The following is an 18,768-nucleotide window of genomic DNA, read 5'->3' on the forward strand; positions in this document are numbered from 1 at the left end:
GCACACACCCAATACCCACTGCAGTGTGACCTTGAGGGAAAGACTGACCATGTACTGGAGCTGTTCCTTGTGCTTCAGCTTGTCCTGGAGAATCCCTATGATCTCACACTCCTGCATTACAGCCTCCAGCCCCAAGACAGCCAGGACACCTGACCAGCAGCCCCAAGGGAAAACAAGAGGTGTCAGTCCCTGCATTGGCCCAGTCCACAGGGTTCCTTGAAACAGCCTGGAGCAGGAGAAGCTGATCGGATAGTTGTTATGCTGCAGCAGGGGCTGTGTGGGGGAAACGAGGAGGAGGAAGAGGCTGCAGTTTGCTGGTGCTGTAAAGCAGCAGCTCTTCCTGCTGCCTCTGAACTTTACCCAGAATCCAGGGGAGTGGCTGGGAGGAATGAAAGCACTTCAGGGGTAACTCAGTGGGGCTCTGCTACCTGCCAGCCCCTGGCTTCAGGACACACACACATCCTGGCTGTGCAATAGGCCTCAGGCTGACAGCACCCCCCATGGAACTGCTGTGCGCTGGTCACGGCAGGGTACTGGATGCTGGGACAGCCGGGCCCAAGCCCTGCTCTGATGCTGACTTGCCCCTGGGCCACTCACTGGGGCCAAGTGTTTCCAAGACACTCACTGATTTGGGTGCTTCCTCATCTGGGGGCCCAGCCTGGGGCCCCCTGGCAGGCCCCTGCAGCTCTGGCTACTGTCAGAAGGACGGTCTGAGGGGGCTTCTGCACCCTGGAGAGCCAAGCACATGAAAACAGAGGCACATGGTGTCAGAGGCCACTTCCCAAAATGTCACTCTGGGCCTTTCTCTGCCTCAGTGTCCCCACTTCTAACATAGCGCAGCTATCCAGAGAGGTTGTCCCAAGGGCTCCGTGAGGGGTTGGGAGGTCAGCTGCTATGAAGTCTTTGAGATCCTCTGAAGGAATGTGATGATTTCCCTGTGCCCGGGTGGGAGAGGGGGACGTAGCGTACGTTAGCCCGAGGATGCAGAATCAGCAGCCGCCTCTAGCGCTGGTAAAATTGTCCTTTTTTATAGGATTTGCTGTGACCAGGAGCATCCACTGAAGGGTCCAGCAGAGCGCACTCACGTAACCTCACCCAGCGCTGAGGGCCTTGTCGTGTCCCTGTATAGATGAGCACAGCTACTGCCCCAGCCTCCTGTGGCTGTTACAGCAGCTGTATTTCAGACCTGCCCTCCTCCCCCTACACCCCTGAAGGTGATCTCCACCTCTTGGCATTAGCTCCACATCCCCACTCCTACCTGTTTGTAGGTCAGGGAGCTCACACCAAACCAGAGGCCACAGTGATCGGCTGGAGCACAAGGGTTTGCCTGTATGAGGGACTTCACCCAGCTTGCAATGCCCCCTTTTCCTTACAGAGCAAAGGTGTGCATGGCAGGTGCATGGTGAAGCTTGTGCCCAGCAGTGAGCAGAGCGAGTCTGGGCCTACATGGCAATGACTGCACCTTGTTGGGGGTAGGCAGCAGCCCCCTGAAGCATAGGAGCCCCTTCCATCTCCTCTGCAGGCGACTAAGTTGGGGAAGGCCAGTGCGAGGCCCAGAGATACCAAGGGCTCCCCTACTGCCTCACTGGGGGCTTGCAAAGCCAATTCCAGAGGCTGTTTCTCCTCATTGCTTAGGGTTTTGTGTGTGGTCACCACAGCAGGGAACAGAGGTGGCAGCAGCTTGGTCCACCCCAAGGGGCCCAGAGGACAGGCCCAAGCCACAGCACTACATCTGGGGCCTTGTTGGAAGGAGGGAGGCTCTAGAGGTTGAAGGCTGCATGTGGAGTCTGTTGCCACCATTACCGTCTCTCCACACCACATTCAGTTTAACTTGAGATCTGTAATGAGAGACGCATGGACCCAGTGTTACCCAAGAGACAGGAGGAAGAGGGTATAGGGCTCAAATTAACATTAAGGTAAGAGGCAAGAGGATTAGAGGTAAGAGTCAACTGTTCCCTAGTAGATAAAAGCCCTGGGAAACAGGCCCCAGGCTTGCTGTCTCCCCCCCGCCCACTCAAAACCCCAGCAGTTGGATTACAAAGCCACTGTTGGTTTCCAAGTCAGTTTCTTTCACGTGTATTTAAAACTTTCATTTACTGATCAAACTATTCTTGCAGCTCCAAGGAGTGAGTTACACCAGGTTTCATTTTGTGTCAAGTGAGGACCGGGGTGAGCTCAAAACACATGCATGAGTGTGCAGACAGCCGTGTGTGCTTGCGTGCACCCCCCTAATCCACACACAAACACATCCATACACCATTGTAGAATGACAGCCTGAGACTACTGCTGTGGTCTGCAGTTTCCTGATCATTCCCAGAACATGCACCGTGTGTTTTACCACTCTACTACCATCTGCACCAAGGGTGGAAATGCCCTTCTTCAATACACTAGCTCAGAATTCTGCACTCCTTCCTCCTGGTCCTGTATCAGCCCTGGCACCATGGTTGGGACAGTCAATGCTTAAACTGTGGGGCTCTGTACCGAAGAGTAACACTGACTGCAGAGAAGAATCTTAACCTGGGAGGTGCCAGCACAAGCCCTGATTTAATACCTTAATGCCCTGTCTGGCTAGGCATGTTTTCTAGGCAGGCAGGATTCAGGCATTAGTATCACAAAGTTCACAGAAACATCAGTGTAAGAGAGATGACAAGAATATCACAATTCTGTGCACCTTGGCCCCAGTACAAAGCAAGTGGACATCTGAGGTCATTGTAAGCTAATCAGAAGGCTTCCCTGAGCAGCCTGAGGTTTTCTTGCGTTTGAACAACAGATTTAATATCAAGGCCAACAGGTTTCAAGAATTGTTCCCAGGTGCCCAGGAGCAGTCACTGAGCAGTGATCCTGAGATATTGAAACTCATTGCCAAGCACAGGAACATGCTGCCTACAGATGTTGTAGCATTGCCATCTCTGGACATTTTCAAGAGCAGGTTAGATCAACATTTGGCTGGGGTGGTTTAGTCCATTATGATCCTACCTTGAGCAAGGGGCTGGACTAGATGACCTCATGGGGGCCCTTCCAGCCCAACTTTCCTATGATACCATTACATGGCAGTGGGGGCAACTCAGTATTTTTTTTGCAGTGCATTAACTGGGTAAACAGGAAACTGTTGCCTTTGTGCTAGGTGGATGATCTGGGAACACAAGAAAGGCAGAAAAAGACTCAAAGGGTTAAGTGTTTCAAAGGCATATCTGAGTCATGAGGCCAGAGGAAAAAAACACCAGTGACTTGCCTTCAGTCCCAGTTCAGCATGGTCCTGAGGCAAGAGCTGGACTTGAGCAGCAGTGAATAGTTCCAGGGCAGCCAATGATACTGATCACATACTTCAAGTCTGGCCCAAGATAAAGTACTTTCCTGAATCAGGACCTAAATGAACTAGACCTGATCCTTGACTTCAGTGAGCTTTGGGTCAGAGCCTTGAAGGCTAGACACAGGCCCTACAAACTCCCAGGCTCAGGCTTCACTTTCAAACAGGGGCCATCCCATTACCTTTGCTGAAGCTGTTCCCAGGAGCAAAGTCAGCATGTGCCTAAGTGTCTGCAAGGGCAGGGCCTTGTGACTCAGTAAAACACATGAGTATGGTCAGCTGGAAGAAGACCTGTGAATAGGGCACTTGTGCCATGGACCACAGGGGAGCTGCAGGAGAAGTGAGAGAATATCTGGACAGCATGTGGCTGAGGGGTGGATTTGCACTTGTCACTTCCCTGCCTGCAAGTGTCTCTGGCATCCCTTGGTGTATGTCTCTCCCCATTAACACCTGGGGAAAAAGCAGGTCACAATGACATTAACCACCCCAGCTCCATTGACTGCCTGAGGGACCAGGCAGAGGCACTGCCCCTCCCCCCCTTTGGCATTCTGTGAGTGTGCAAAAGGGGTGTGACTTGCACATAGGGCCAGAAATGCCGCTTGCTGGAGCATGCAACATGACTCAGGGGAGACCAAGTGCATTCTGCAGCCTCCTCCAAGTCACTTCCCTGCTGCCGCACCCGGACCCTCAGCCCAGCTCTGAGCAGTTCCCCCTGACTGCAGCAGCACCACCAGCCCAAGGGTGTGTTTTCACTTCCTCCCACCTCCCCAAGATGAGTCCCCACACCAGTGAAACAGATACAATAGACAGAACGGTGAGTTCGGGAAGACCCAAGCCTGGGAAATATGTGCTCACACCCGCCCCCTGCCAGCACTCGCAGACAGGGAATTGCTGGAAGCCATGGCTGCTGAAGGTCTGGGCCTGAAACTATTAGTCACTGGGATGTAAGTTTGGGTGTGAACTTTCCATCCCTGTACAGACTCTGACTGGCTCGCCTCCCCCCATGGAAATGCAAGGGAGCCCCTTTATCAAAGGCATCTCCTTTCCTGCCGCTGCTTTCTAAGTGTTCCTGCTGTATTCGGACCCCAGACAGGACATACGGCTGCGTCAGACTCCAAGCAGAACAGAACACCACTACCAGTGGCTGGTGCTGATTTCCCTCAGAAGGGCTTTGCCAGGGCTCCGAGTCAGTGACACCTACAGCCATTCAGCTCATGCTAGAGCTGGGCTCTTGCACTGCAAATCCTGCCCTGAGTTTGGCCCCTGCTGCTCTGCAACTAGCCAGGGAAGTCAAGGGATCTGCTGCTAGTTTTACACTGAAGAAGCTCTCTAAGTGAGCTTGCCTCTTCTATCCCTCCAGGTAAGGTCTGCTCCAGACCTAGGGTGACCACCTTTTCAAAATGGAAAGGCAGTACACATGCTAGCCTCTCCCCTCCCGCCAGGGGTACAGCCAGAGCAGAGCTGAGCCAAGCAAGGTGGATACAGGCTGCCCGCTGTGGACTTGGGGTTTCCTGCCCTGCTGCCTTTCCCCTGGGAGCTCTGTGCTACCCCTCCCCTCCCCCCCGCCTGCTGCTGGGTGGGCAGGAGGCACCTCACCATGTAAGTGCAGCCAGTGGGGCCCCCAGGGGGAGGGCAGCAGGGCAGGGAGCCCCAAGGCTGCAGTGGGCAGCCTGCATCTGCCCCCACTCTGCACACAAATTTGGGGGAAACATGCTTCATGTCCCCCTGAAAGTGTGCAAAGTTGTGGGTAGCCATGCCCCACCTCTTCCCCCCCTCCCAGATGAGCCACCCGTGGCCCTGGCCCCATGCATAGTCTTGGTTGGGCAGTGACCCCCGCCCCACCACACTCCCTCCCTCACCGTCAGGGCCTCAATCTGTTCACTATGCTCCCCTTCCCCCACAGACTTACCTGCAGGAAGCTTCTCTCCATGCTACTTGGCTGTATCCCAGCTACATGCATGAGAGCAGGAGCACACATGCATATGGCACCCCCTGCATCCCACTCCCAGTAGCCTCATACAGCCTGCAAGAGGAAACCCACCACTTCCCAAACACAGATCCCTGCAAGATACTATGAATCCAGGACAAATGCTGTCCCCAAGTCATGCAGCTTGGGATTGGGACTTGATGTCCCCATTCTGGAACTGTCTGGCCCAATTAGGGATAGGTGGTCACCCTACCCAGACCAGACCAGCAACATGCCTGCCCCTCAACATGCGTTCAGGGAATGCTGCAGCCAAGAAAAGCAGCATAAAGGACTTTCAATAGATAAGAAGGTAAGCTTCTCCTATCTAACCTACAACACTATGGGTGCTGTAACAGGTTATGCCTCCCTATTCTCCAGGCTCTTGCCATGCTTACTGCTAGGCCTCCCTTTTCCCATCCTTCACCCAGGAAAGCAGGAGGCTGGGGAGGGAAGCCACAGCCTCCACCTCCCCTCAAAACCCTCCTGGTTAGAGAACAGAAGCCAGGATGTGAAGCAGTGGAAAGCACAAGCCTCATGCACAGCACCTGCAGGGCAGAGTACAGAAAATTCTCCCCATTTCACCTCCTCGCTATCACTGAATCTCAGAACACATTTCCTTAATGCTGGACTTGCCACAGTGGTCATGGGAGACTGTTTGGCTGTTAGTGCACCCCCCAGTCCTACCCTCTGCTGGTGGAAAATAGCAATGACACAGCACAGGTCCCTGGGGTTAGAGTAGAGGCTATTCCCAATTCAACCAAGGCACCTTTAGACTGGAGTTGCTTCTGATCTGTATCACCAGCAAAAACAATCTTTTTCATGCTCTATCATCCCCTCGCATTCTATGAAGGAACTGTGCTACTGAATGCACTCAAGTGCGCAACCAACATTTCAATAGGAATGTAACCCTCAAGTGCATAAGTATGGGGATCTACTTGATCACCCCATAGAGTAAAGGTGCTTTGAAAATAGATTGTTTCCATTATGGGGATCTAAGTAACTGATCAAGATGGGATTACAACGTATGTTACAGGACAGTTTAGAGCCTCTCAGTACACCTTGGAAGTATTACTGGTAAGTGGAACAGGTAGCAATTAGTTTAACACTTAGCACAAAACAAGGCAAGTCAGAGATCCTTAGCACAAAATAAGGCAAGTTAGTTGGAGGAACAACAGCTTTTTGGCCAATAAATTCATCTTTCCTCTCTTTCACAGCAGTGATGGCCACCAGCGGCTGATCATTAATGAAGATTCTATTCAATATGAGAGGCTGGAGGGGCACGTGCCAGGAGGAGGAGGAGGAGGAGAAGGAACAATGATAGATTTTATTGTGTATAGTAAAACATAAAATAAACCCCATTTGTCCATTGTAACCTGTGAAAGGAAAAAAACCAAGACAAACTAAAACCCAGAAACCCAAATACAATAAAAGTGCACGTAATAACCGAAGAGTAGGGAGGAGGAGGGGGGAAGAAGGCATAGCACCAGCAGGGACCTTACAACAAAAGGAAGTAACAGAACATCTCTGATGCATGTTTAAATTAGCCAACGTAAAATTGGATTAAGACAGCCATTGTGTACAGAAGTAGCAAAGCACAGAGGCAATGGGAAAGGCTGGCACACAGATGTTAGACCAGCAGACAAAAGCTGGGCCAGGAGTCCCTTCCAAGGCATTTGGTAAATGACCATAAGTTCAGTAGGATCCCAAGGACTTATGGAAGCACCACTAAGAAACTCTCTGCTTCAGCAGCTCGTGACAAGCTGGGTTCCAATTCAACAGAGATGCTCATGAAGGATCCTACTGCACTGCATGGGCCTGCTCACCTCCATGCAGTTAAGGAGAGACCGGAGTCATCTTTGCAGAACTGGAACCATCCTTTTCTTCCAAAGTTCATTGGGACAGAACCACCACAGACCAACCAGACTGCAGCAACAACTGGGGCAATAGGCCCAGTAGCTCCCAGGACACTGGGGCTGCCTTGAGCCAGACTGATCCAGCTATGCAAGCATGGACTCTACTTATGAAAGGTTGTGTTGGGGTGGAGAATGCCAATAATGAACTGGGGCAGACCCCACCAACTCCAAGCCAAATTTGTCTGTGGTACCTGATGGAAGGAGATAGCACACCTTGCCCACTGCCTCTGCCTTTGTCTCCTGCTTCCTCCATGGTCAGTACAGTGGTACTTGTAAGACACTGCACCCCACAGTCCTGTTTCCATGGGGCTTGCTCACAGCATGCTAAAGCAGGCATCCATTGGCCAGTCTGCCAAGGAGACAAGTGTTAGCAAATCCTTGTGACACAATGCACTAGAGACTGTTTGCAAGAAGAGAGAGGAACTAGCTGAAAAAGGAAAGTTTTGACAACCTGCTCTGGCTGGGGAGCACGCACCAAGCAGTGGAGAGGGAGGGCACAATTCTACTTGGCCCACTAGATGTCTGAAACAGCTACCAGCCAAGTCCTGATCAGGGGTCTTCTACTTCCCCAGTGTATATGTGCAGTTCTCCTGAAGTCTCACTGGGGACCTCGGGGCTTCCAGAGGAGCATTCTACTTTGCCCTGCAGAACTGCATAGCTCTGCCATGCCCTTCACTAGGAAGCACTTAAAGATTTCCAGAGCTGGACCTTCCATTGGCCAGGAGATGCTCAGCTCTCCATCCATCTCATTAATATTTGGTGGGATTCTCCTTTATGTTGACTACATAAGACCAGGGTTTTCAACCTTTTTGGGTCAGTGTACCCCCAGTGGCCAGTTAAGAAGGCAGGAGTCCCCCTGCAGCCAGATGAGCCGGGGGGTGGGGTTCCCCCAGCAGCCAGTCAGTTGGGGGGGCGTCCCCTGCAGCTGATCAACAACCGTGTGGCGGCAAAAGTACCAGCAGAAGAAGTGCCACTGGCTGCCAATTACCCCTTGAGGCCATCTCAAGTACCACCCCCGCATTGAAAGCCCCTGGCATAAGACATAGCCATCTTAGCAGCACTTGTGACCCGAGCAGGGAGACCTGCCTGCTGACAACTGCACTGACCTCAGTATAAAGACTTCTCATATACCCTAGTTTAGGAAGTTTGCCCATGACATGGGAGACTTAAGATCCAAAATTTCCTCATCTCCGGTTCGTGCCCATCAGAGTGCTCTAAACACTAAGGTATAGGGCAGTTGTGGCAGGTACCATCATCACCATGAACTCCAAAACCAGTCCCCAGTGAGAATGTTTGGGCATCTACAGCCTCAGGATTCTGCACCGTATTTATGTGCATCTTGGTGAAACTGTCTTGGAAAGGAGCATTACTGGCATTACAAACTCCCTGGTCATGCTCAATTGCTTCCAGGCCCCTACCATAGAATAGATTTAGTTGTGCAGAGCAAAACGCAGAATTGTAGGGAAACGGGGCTGGAAGGATGGAGGTCAGCGAGTCCAACCCCCTGCTCAAGGCAAGATCACTTCCATTTAAACTGTCCCAGATAAAGGTTTGCCTAACCTGCAGTTTAAAAAGTTCCAATGATGGAGTTTCCAAAGTCTCTCCAGGTAATCTGTCACATCACTTGAACACCCTCAGAGTTAAAAAATTCTTCCTTATATCTAACCTAAAACATGCCGTTGCTATTTAAGAACATTCAATCTTGGCCTGCCCGCTGTGGACAGAGAACCATCTAGCACCATCCTCTTTATAACCACCCTTTATATATTTGAAGAGTCTTCAGATCCCTCCTTGGTCTTCTCTTCTCCAGACTAAATCATCTCAGTACTTCCATCTTTTCCTTGTAAGTCATGTTTTTTAGGTTGCAAATCATGTTTGTTGGTTTCTCCTGGACACAAAACTGACATCTTAGTGGGATCCAGGCTATTACACAGGGCAAAGATGCCATTTCATGAATCAGTCACTTTAAGAAGGCTGCCTCCATGCCCCTGAGACATCTTAGCAGCAAAGCAGAATTTTGCCCGGAGCATGCTCTGCAGGAAGTCAGAGCACCAGAAGCCAGATCCTGTTTGGTAGGACAGCTCCTGTCACTCCTCAGTTGTCAACCCAGTACCTCCTTCTTCCACTTGACAGGAGCCAGACCACTTTTACCAAAACCAGCAACTGGAGATTTTAAACAAATGCAGCTCTCTCTCCTTACTTGACATTGCCCACCACTGAGAGCAGGAAGAGGTTGGAATGTCAGCAGCATCTCCATGAAAGGAAGCAGCTGGCAACCTCTCTGCCTTCCCCATTATAATAACCATTTTTCAGCTAACCCCAGCATCAAGCTCCAATTTGTCATAAACACAGAAGCATGGAAGTAATGAAGGAAGCAGCTGAGACCACCGGTGAAAGCAGGCAACATTAACAAACTGTGCTCGCAGACAGTGTGGGGAGCGAGTGGCATCCAGTTTAACAGGCGGTAGATGATTCAAGGCACTCTTTGTTGCTAAGTTTTAAAATTTTTTATTTCTTCTAAAAACAGGGTTGAAACCAGGGCTTGAAATAAATCCCTCCTCCTTCCTCTGTCTCCCAGGAAGAAAGGGGTGAGGAAAGAATTCAGGTTTCACTGTCCTGTCAAAACTCCAGCATGCAATTCATAGAATGACCTGCTGATTTTTGGTTTCCAAGTTATCTTTACAAGCCCCGGTGGGGCACTACAATGGAGGAGTTGCTCTGTTTTGCCTGGACTATCCAAAGTGGCTGCTTGGCAAGCAAGTAGTGTGACTGCATGATATCACAAGCAGAACTTTTAGATTCAAGGTCTCAGACCTTCATCCAACCTACTTATTTAGAGCCCTGCAGACCCAACAACAGGAGCCATCACTTGGCTGCTGTAGCAGGTCCTAAGACTTGAGTTTCACCACTGCAGAAAGAAAAAGTCAAAACAAAAACAAACCTAGGAGTGACTGCTATACAGGAGTCACAGATACAAAAGGAAAAAACCCCACTATCAATGTTTAAATAGCTATTGCAACAAGGAGATCTGAGCCACTACTGGGCCCCTTTTCTCCCAATATCACACATTTCAGCTATGGCTGTCTACTCCATGAGCCCTTCACTACTGCAGCAATGCTGGTATACAATACCATGCTGCACTCCCAAGTGTGGATACAGCTAACCTGGCAAAACTGACCTTTGTACTAAGTTAAATAAACGATCAACCACATGTGAAATGAGCTGCCTCGGTGAAAGTTCAGTTTTGCCACTATAACAGCTTCTACACTAGGGGCTTTGGTCACCATGGGTATGTCAGACTAGGATCCTTCTTCTTTACAGCCACTAGCACAGACATGTCCTAAGATACAAGCAGGAATAAGTTATTCCATTTAATACTGTTTGGCATGATTGTACGCTTTCAGTCCTTCCAGCACCAACTGGCTAAGAGGCAGTCATTCTCCTTTGATCTCCCAAACTCATACATCCCTGTACACACACACACACACACACACACACACACACACACACACACACACACACACACACAGTGTCTAGCTCTGGGCTTTATTCCCTAATGGAACATAGCCTAGCTCACAGGGAAGCCACCTCCAATTTCTCTACTCGCATCCTGCCTTTAGGGGAGCTGCTCTCACCTGAATACCTGCACACTTAAGGCCAAACACAGGCAAAAGAAACAATGGTTCCCAAAGCCATGCATGGACTTGGCTCGGATGACTCAGGCTGAGCTCTATTCCAGCAGTAGGACCCAATTCGAGCAAAAAAAGGATACAGGGGAAAGGCATGACATCCTTCAGGGTTTGCAAAGAGTCAAAGGTCTACAAAGAGCTTCTGGTTTGTCAAAGACAGCCAGTAAAACCAGTATACATCAGGTACTCCTTTCAGTGGTTATTACACAGAAGCCTTTCCCACTATCCTTTAACTCCATGCCTTGACCAAATACACATATATTCATGAGCCAAACCCTGCAGTTCTCTCATGAATATAAATGGAGGGAGGACTTCAGGCTTTTGGCTGGGAGATGTACTTGAAAACCAACAGCCGTATTTCACTTCATTCGAGATTATTTTGAATTGTTCCTTCATCCCAAATTCAAAATTAAATCTAATATTTTTCCCCACATACCACCACTGCAGCCGAGACTGTTCTGGCTGACAGTGCATGCTGCCTCGTACAGTTCGTACAGTGACTGATGGGGATTTCCCTGGAACATTCTCCCCCAAACCGCCCCTTCCCCAGCACCTTTCTTTGCAAGCCCACCAGACAATGCTTGCTAGCTGTTATGACTGTCCCTGCAGGGGCCAATAAGCAACACTATTGAGAAGCAGCCATCTGAAGAGAGAAGAGCCTCTGTTTATAACCAGCTGTAACTAGATTAGCTCATTGGGACAGTCCCTTTCCTATAGATGGAGCTTGCCAGGCTGCAATACAGCTTAGATATTAGTGATTTTGTGATGGTAAGCCTTGCTATTTACAGTGAACACAGCAAAGTAGCACCTTAACCAACCACAGGCAATGGGCTGCCACCATCTCCACTTTTATCACAACCTTGCAAGAAACCAGTATATTTTCACTTGGACCCCTTGTTGTGAAGACATTCTCTTCTGGGAGACACACTGGGCTTTCAAGTGGAGGAGGTGCCAGGGGATGCTGGTGGAGGAAAAGAGTTTAAAAAAAGATGCCTTGTGGATTAAGATTAGGAAGAGGTAACTGGTGTATGAAGGGAATTCTCCCTACCCACTCTAAAGCTCAGCTGGAAATTAGTAGAATGGGGGACAAGGTGTCTAGGCCACAGGTTCTCCAGATTCCTTAGCTGCCTTTGGCATGGTTTCCTCCTCAGTCCACCACACAACTAGTTAATCCTAGAACAAGGATGAAAGGAAAGAAGGACACCAGGCTTCATCTGAGATTTCTCTTCCTTTCCTTTCCTCCTATCCCCTAGGAATAGCTCCTAGGTAGCTGTAAACACTGGCCAATTTCAGACTTCCAGTCTACACCCAACCCAGTTCCCCGAGCAGCCTGATCCTGCCTCACTGCTGCAACAGGGGCCTTCCTCTGAATATTTCATCAAGCTCTAAAATCTTCAACTTGGTGAGAAGTCTCATCAGCAGGCTCATACCTAACAGTTTGGGTACAGTGTCCACCCAAAAACTGAGCCCTTTCCCCACCCCTTCCTTTGCCAAGTTAGACCTTTTGAGTCAAAATGATTGTGTCCACCCACAATAACCAACAGTCTATTCAGCATTTTGAACCTGATTGTACAAAAAAATAATACTAATAACGATAATTATAATAACAATGCAGGAAACCTCCTCCAGGAGAACGATTGCCATTATCAAAGGGAAAGGAGGGAAGAAAAATTGCCCAGATGCTCCCAAGCTTGTTCCAAACTGTTCTAGTTAGAGCTTAGAATGTGGGAGATTGGGCAAAAATCCCACCCCGTTCTATAGGGCTAGTCAGTGCTGAAGCTCCCAGAAGACTGCCGTCGCACAGGAGAATGGTCCAAACATGCGGCTTCTCCCTGGGCCTGGGAATGTGATTGTTTGGGCTTTCTTCTGACATGATTATTTTTAAAAAGAGCAGCATTTGGTCTGACCGTGAGGAGATTGGGTCAGAAGCATACGACTTAAATCCGCAACAGATTTTTGCTTGTGAATCCTTTTTATCCCACACAGGATGTTTTTTTGTTTTTTTTTCCTTAAAAACAAGAGTTTCCTTTTCTCTCTGAACCTGATTGGTTGAAGGAACTAAGTATCCTGTTTAGCCAAACCATCACAAGTGGTCATGAGGGACCACAGACTGAACCCAATAGCTCATCTTGATTGATCTGGGATCTGTCACAGCAAGATTTGCCCACCCATCCCTAGGGCAGGAGGCCATGACAGTCATCCCATTTCTTGAAACCTGATTCTGAAATAACAGCTGAAGCACAGAGTCTTCTGGCACATCAGTTGCCACGATAAACCTCAATCTTGCTGGTCTTTGCCAGCATGTCAATGATGTGAGCTTCAAAGTCAGCATCATGCACCCTGGTTTTCCGGAACTCTCCAGCATAACGATTGTTCTCCCAGTAGTGGTGCCAGTCGCCTCGGCTGTCTGCACCAAATCCAAAGACATTCACCTGTAGCAAGAGAAAGAGGGATGCCAGTAACATTAGTGGTACTTACTGCAAGGTGGGCTGGGAAACCATGATCCTGGGCATGAAGCCCATTGCCAAAAAGCACAAGGTGCATTATAGCATTTTCTGTCTTCCTCTAAAGTAGCAGGCGAGAGCCACTGCAGAACACAGGATACTGGATCGATGGCTGATGGTAGACTGGGAAAGCCTACATTCCATCCCCCACTAACATAATGCACAATAGATACAAAGAAAGGTTTCCTGAGCTGATTCTATCTGCAGCTCAGACATTACAAGGCACATCCGTTCAAGACATTTCTAGGACATCCCATCACAACAGATTGAGCTCCTTAAGTCCAAACTGAAAATAAGCAGCCATTATGATGCTACACAAAGCTTAAGGGAAAGGGAGATACCAGGACTCTCACAGGAAATGCATGCCCTTCGACTGGAGGGAATCCGGCTAATCCAATGCATGACTTGGGATCAGTTTTAGGAGGCCACTTCAGCAAAAAGTGGATACAAAGAAAGACAGCAACCTGCAGCTGGGAAACAGGTCACCACTGGGAACTGTGGCAGATTTCAGCCATACTGTGCTAAGAACCTGATGGCCAGGACTAGATACTTTTGAAGAAGAAGGCAGCAGGAGGTTGGATTTCACATAGGAAACCAACTCCCATGCTCCATGCCAATGGCATCATCAACCCCTTCAAACCCTTACCTCATCGCAAACATGAAGCGCAAAAAACAGCACTAGCATCCCTGTGGATGGGTATCGACCATGGTGCTCTGTCCATCGGTCATGGATGTATTTGAAGAAAGCCGGATTGTAGATCTGCACCTAGAAGGAAGTCAAACTTTAGAGTTCAGATTATAGAAATTCTCCTAAAAATGAAAAAAGGATGAGAAGCACAGGCCCAAATTGCTCATGAATGAACACGCGTATACAAGCTGAAAAGGCTGCCATAACTTAGCTACACGACAAGCACATTAGCTGCTTCACCACACTGTCCAGGTACCAAGAAACCCCATACTTTCACATGCCTTGCCAAGTCAGTTTAATATTTTCTTGGCTCCTGCAGTCTGTTGGCACACTACTAAAGCCAGCCAAATTCCACTCAATCCTTCTCCAAGAGACAGTGCTGAATGCAAGATCAGCTGTGAGACAACATGAAAAGTGGGTCTTTGGGAAAAAGTGATCTATGAAACTCAAATGAGCTATGAGTCAGGAAAATGTACAGTACCCTTGTGATGAAGTACAGCAACTTTTGCTGAAATCTAACTACCTCAGGAACCTGCTTGGCCTTTTCCACGTTAGAGGCAAAGCCATAAAATGTGGTCGGGTTGTGTTCCAAGCCTGACTAGATGGGCTAGTCAAATTCTCCATGGAGAAGGGCCACAAGCAGACTTCAAGGAAATGTTCTTGAGAAGACAAGGAGGATGGATTTCTCGGGCAAAGAAGAACGTGAACAGGTGTTCTGGATCATCCTCCACCCCTCTTCCCCCAACACAGTCAGGACAGAGTATGCCAAGGGGGCCCAGCACCAGCCTTACCTTTTCTTTGTCCACCCGAAGGAAAGGCTTCACAGGCGCGTATGTGCTGAAACAGCAAAAAGGCAAATTATTTCCTGTGTCCTCAGTGCTCCCTGAGCCCACACAAGGGGTTATGATGAGAGGGTGCATTCAAAGTAGAGCAGTATTAAAATGGGGAAGTCAGTCACTTGGGTCCAGATCCAGGAAATTGCCCAAGCAATGAATATTCCTATTCAAAAGACCCAGCACCTGCTAACGTATCCCCCAAGTCAGGCCTTAGGAGGCAAGTACCAGCCCTTTCATAACCCCCTTTCATACTGTGGCAAGGGAGAGGTCTGGCTAATATGCAGCCTGTACGCTACATGGCAGATGGATCACACTGATGCAGACAGTACTAATTCCTGCTGTAAAACAGGGAGGTCCTGGAGACAGAAAAACAAAACCCTTCCTGACCCTTCATGCTGACCAGCCTCTGCTATGAAGCATGAGCCCTTATCTCCCAACACAGACTGATCACATTATACTGCAACCTCCAGGTTTGACAGACACTGCACAGTAGGCAACTGAACCTCACTAGACAATGAGAAGCTACTTCAGACTCCAAGCACAGATCTCTGGGCACTGGACAGAGGGCAGGTATCTTTACCTTCTTTGGCAGCTGGTGACAAAGAGGCATCAAGCATTTCCTGTTGCTCTTTCCTAAAGTTACTTTCCATTTACTTTGCCTTTTAGTCTTGCTTTGTGGGAGATGTTCAAAAGGAGTCTGGTGTAGTTTAACTGTGCCCATCAGAACACTCCAACACCTCACAGCATGCTACCTACACCCTGAAGGGCAGCCCAAGGACATCTTCACTGTAAACAATCCTGCCCTCTAACTGATAGGGCTGGTCCCAAGTCACTGAGGTTTAAGAGTGAGCCAATCACCAGCCTGAGGGCACATTTGCAGGTAGACAAGAGACTCCAATTACACACAGTGCCTTCAGCTGCAAGCTCTGGCCTTAACGAGGACTTTACAAACAAGCTTGAGGTGGAGACAAAAGACCCATCAGTGGACCAAGATTCCACAGAGAGTTATAGCAAGGCTCCCAGCAGCAAGAGACATGGGTCATTCCCTTCCATCCCCTCTTCTCCTCACCCACAGTGGACTGCATACTTCCATTTCCAGTGTTACGGTTGCTTCTGAAAGAGTATCCAAGCACCTGTTGGGTGGACTGGCCTTGCCCAACCAGTCACACTGTGCCTGGCAGGGGAAACGCTATGTATCTGGGTCCAAGAAGACAGTTTTCCTTAAGCTCTCTTGGGGATAACTGTTCTTCTTGCCTGGTTTAGTACCTGCTGAGATGTTGGGGCTTAATAACCATTTTATGGAAATGGGAGGCTCCTCCCTAGCTTGTTCCTGCAGCCATACGGCTGAGGGCAGGTGAAACTTGACAGCATCTGAACCCCAAGCCTCTGGGCTTGGGCCTGCATGTAGGATGCCCGCCAAAAGATTTTGGAAATATATCTGAAGCCCCTGGTGGGGGTGGAGGATGTTTGCTGGTTGTAGGGCCACTTATTGTTCTGAACTGACTTATGGATTTGGACTTGATTTGGCTTGGAACATGAAACATTTCTTTAAAAAGCCACACTATGCCTGAGGCACAGCTGCATGTCAACCTCAGGAACAAAATGTAGATGCTTTAACTAGAACCCATCAGGCTGTGGCTCCCTGCAGCCTTCTCTTATACCTTCCAAGGCAGTTCAGTGCTGCAGAGTACAACCAGCCCAACAACCCTAAGGAATAAAGTTCCCTGTTTCATACATGGAGTTATGAAACGGGGAGAGGACAAAGAGGGCAGCAGAGAGAAGCTTTCTGAGCAATTCTGTTCTCTTACCAAAAGTCCCCTTTCTGACCCTGAGCAGCAGCCTCCAGGGGAGCTCATTAGAGGTCTCAGAACACTAGGGAGTACTGGAATGAAACACACTCATTTAGGTCTCAATCTTTTATTTAAAGACAACACTGGCAATGGTCCCCATTGCATTTCAGTGGAACAGGATCACGTCCTTAACAGAAGCAAACGAACAGCCACCAAAGAGGACATTTGTTCACTGCTTCCCTGCCAGTGGCATTGGGGTGAAAAGCTGTGAATCCCATAGACAATGCCACTTTTGCCTTCTGACCCACATGATGCAGAGCTGGGTAGACAGTGCCATGATGTGCTAGTCAACTAACTGCCTTTCAGAAGGAAGGCTTCTTTCACCCACCAGCATGACTGTCCAATTGGGTACTTACAATCTGATCTGTCCAGTTGACAGGGCACTAGCAATCCACAGCAAGTCCAAGGTTTTGAAGGGCACTAGCACAAAGCTCACATTAGCAGGCAGATTCTTGGCACTCTCTGGGTACATGAAGTGGTGGGTGGTCCTGCTCCCGACATCTGCTTCAAAACCTACCGTTGGGGCCTGGTTCATTCTGCAGAGAGAGTTGGGACTTAGAAAGGCAGCATTTCACGATTTCCTTGTCACTTGCACAGAACAAGCTAATTAGTGAAAGACAGAAACTGAAAACCTGCTCATCAGTAAGGAACATCTGCACAACTAGAGATGAGATGAGTAATTATTAATGCCAGGAATCTTGTAGTCCCTCACTGCGTGCTCAATTTCCAGACCTGTCATTACATTAACAAAGGTTTTTACATTCTGACCATACCTCTTTAAAAAATGTGGGAAAAAACTTTAAAAGGAAAAACCTAAACTTTGCACCCAGGGAGATGCAGATTGATGTACTTCCTAAAAAGGTACAAAGTTGCAACTGCTGATTCAGAGTAAGAGGTTCTAAATAACTGCTGCAGCCCTTAAGTTTCAGCTAGAGTTCTGGGTGCCCAACACTTCTGAATTTCACCTGTGATACTTCACAGTGTTACAATAGCCGTGGCTCCAAGCAAGAAACTTGACTAATATCCAGAGATGCACAAATATATTATAGCTCAGTTATTTAAATACATCTTTCCAAGCATGCAGCAGTTAATCACATAGAAGAAGCAGACAGTGCTAGACAGACTCTGGAGAGCTGGCTTCTATTCCCATCTCTGCCATTGAGTTGCTGGGTGATCTGGGACAAGTCACTTGAGTTCTTCACCTCATTCCCATCCCAGCCTTCTTCTCAACTATTTCAGCTATTAGGTCTTGGGGACAAGGACTGTTTTGCATTGTGTGTTTAGAAAGAGTTTGATTGGCAAAATGTGACTGCAATTTTAGGTAGCGATTCTAGCTGCTAAAGTGTGACATGTTATGGGCACACAGGAACTGCTAAGCCAGGGAGCTATCCAAATCAGTATCCTGTTTTAGAGTATACATTACTAGATGCTTCAGAAGTTGCGCAAGAAGTAATGAAGCAGCAATTATGGGGGGAAAAACATTCTTTCCACCCAGCGGAACATAGTTCCTAGCTCCCAATATTCCTCAGTGAGGACAAGTCACACTGACATTTGAATTACCTTGAGAACGAAGGAAAAAACCACCCTACTCGCCAATCGCTAAACATTCATGCAGCGATATTCAGAAATCCCTAATACCTTGGGTTATTCTTGACTTTTCAGTGGAGGACAAAGCATACCTCTTGACTTGCATTTTGAGATGCACCTCAATTGAACAGAACTTCCCCAGCCCTGCAATAACTTAGAAATATCATTCAAAAGAAACCCTAGAAGTGGTGCAGGCCCATTGGACAGACATGGTAAAATTGTTAATAAAGCAGGAAAAGAAAGATTAAAAAAAAGTTCAATAAATATTTGTGTTACTCGTTTGGAAAGCAGTAGGATGATGTACTCATATCATGAAGCAAGGATGAGGGAGTACTTTTCAGTCCATTTGAAATGAAGAATGAAATTAAAAAAAAAAAATAATCTACTAAAGAGAAATATTTTAAAGAAGAATCAGCAGGCCTGGATAA

At 48.4% G+C, this 18,768-nt stretch overlaps 1 protein-coding gene across 3 annotated transcripts in view; it reads right to left on the reverse strand.

Annotated features, from left to right (window-relative positions):
- Nucleotides 1-6,578: 6,578 nt before the first annotated feature.
- Nucleotides 6,579-18,768, reverse strand: part of ST3GAL2 (ST3 beta-galactoside alpha-2,3-sialyltransferase 2) — a 103,293-nt gene continuing 91,103 nt past the window's right edge. For all 3 annotated transcript variants that reach the window (XM_006272772.4, XM_019489002.2, XM_019489003.2), the window contains 4 exons: nt 17,110-17,289; nt 14,859-14,904; nt 14,026-14,145; nt 6,579-13,307 (listed from right to left, as the gene is read on the reverse strand). In XM_006272772.4, coding sequence (XP_006272834.1) covers nt 13,134-13,307; nt 14,026-14,145; nt 14,859-14,904; nt 17,110-17,289 — 520 coding nt within the window. In that variant the 3' untranslated portion in view covers nt 6,579-13,133. The remainder of the gene's footprint in view (nt 13,308-14,025; nt 14,146-14,858; nt 14,905-17,109; nt 17,290-18,768) is intronic.

The sequence above is a fragment of the Alligator mississippiensis genome, chromosome 10, assembly GCF_030867095.1.
Source record: "Alligator mississippiensis isolate rAllMis1 chromosome 10, rAllMis1, whole genome shotgun sequence".
In the NCBI taxonomy this organism is placed as follows: domain Eukaryota; kingdom Metazoa; phylum Chordata; order Crocodylia; family Alligatoridae; genus Alligator; species Alligator mississippiensis.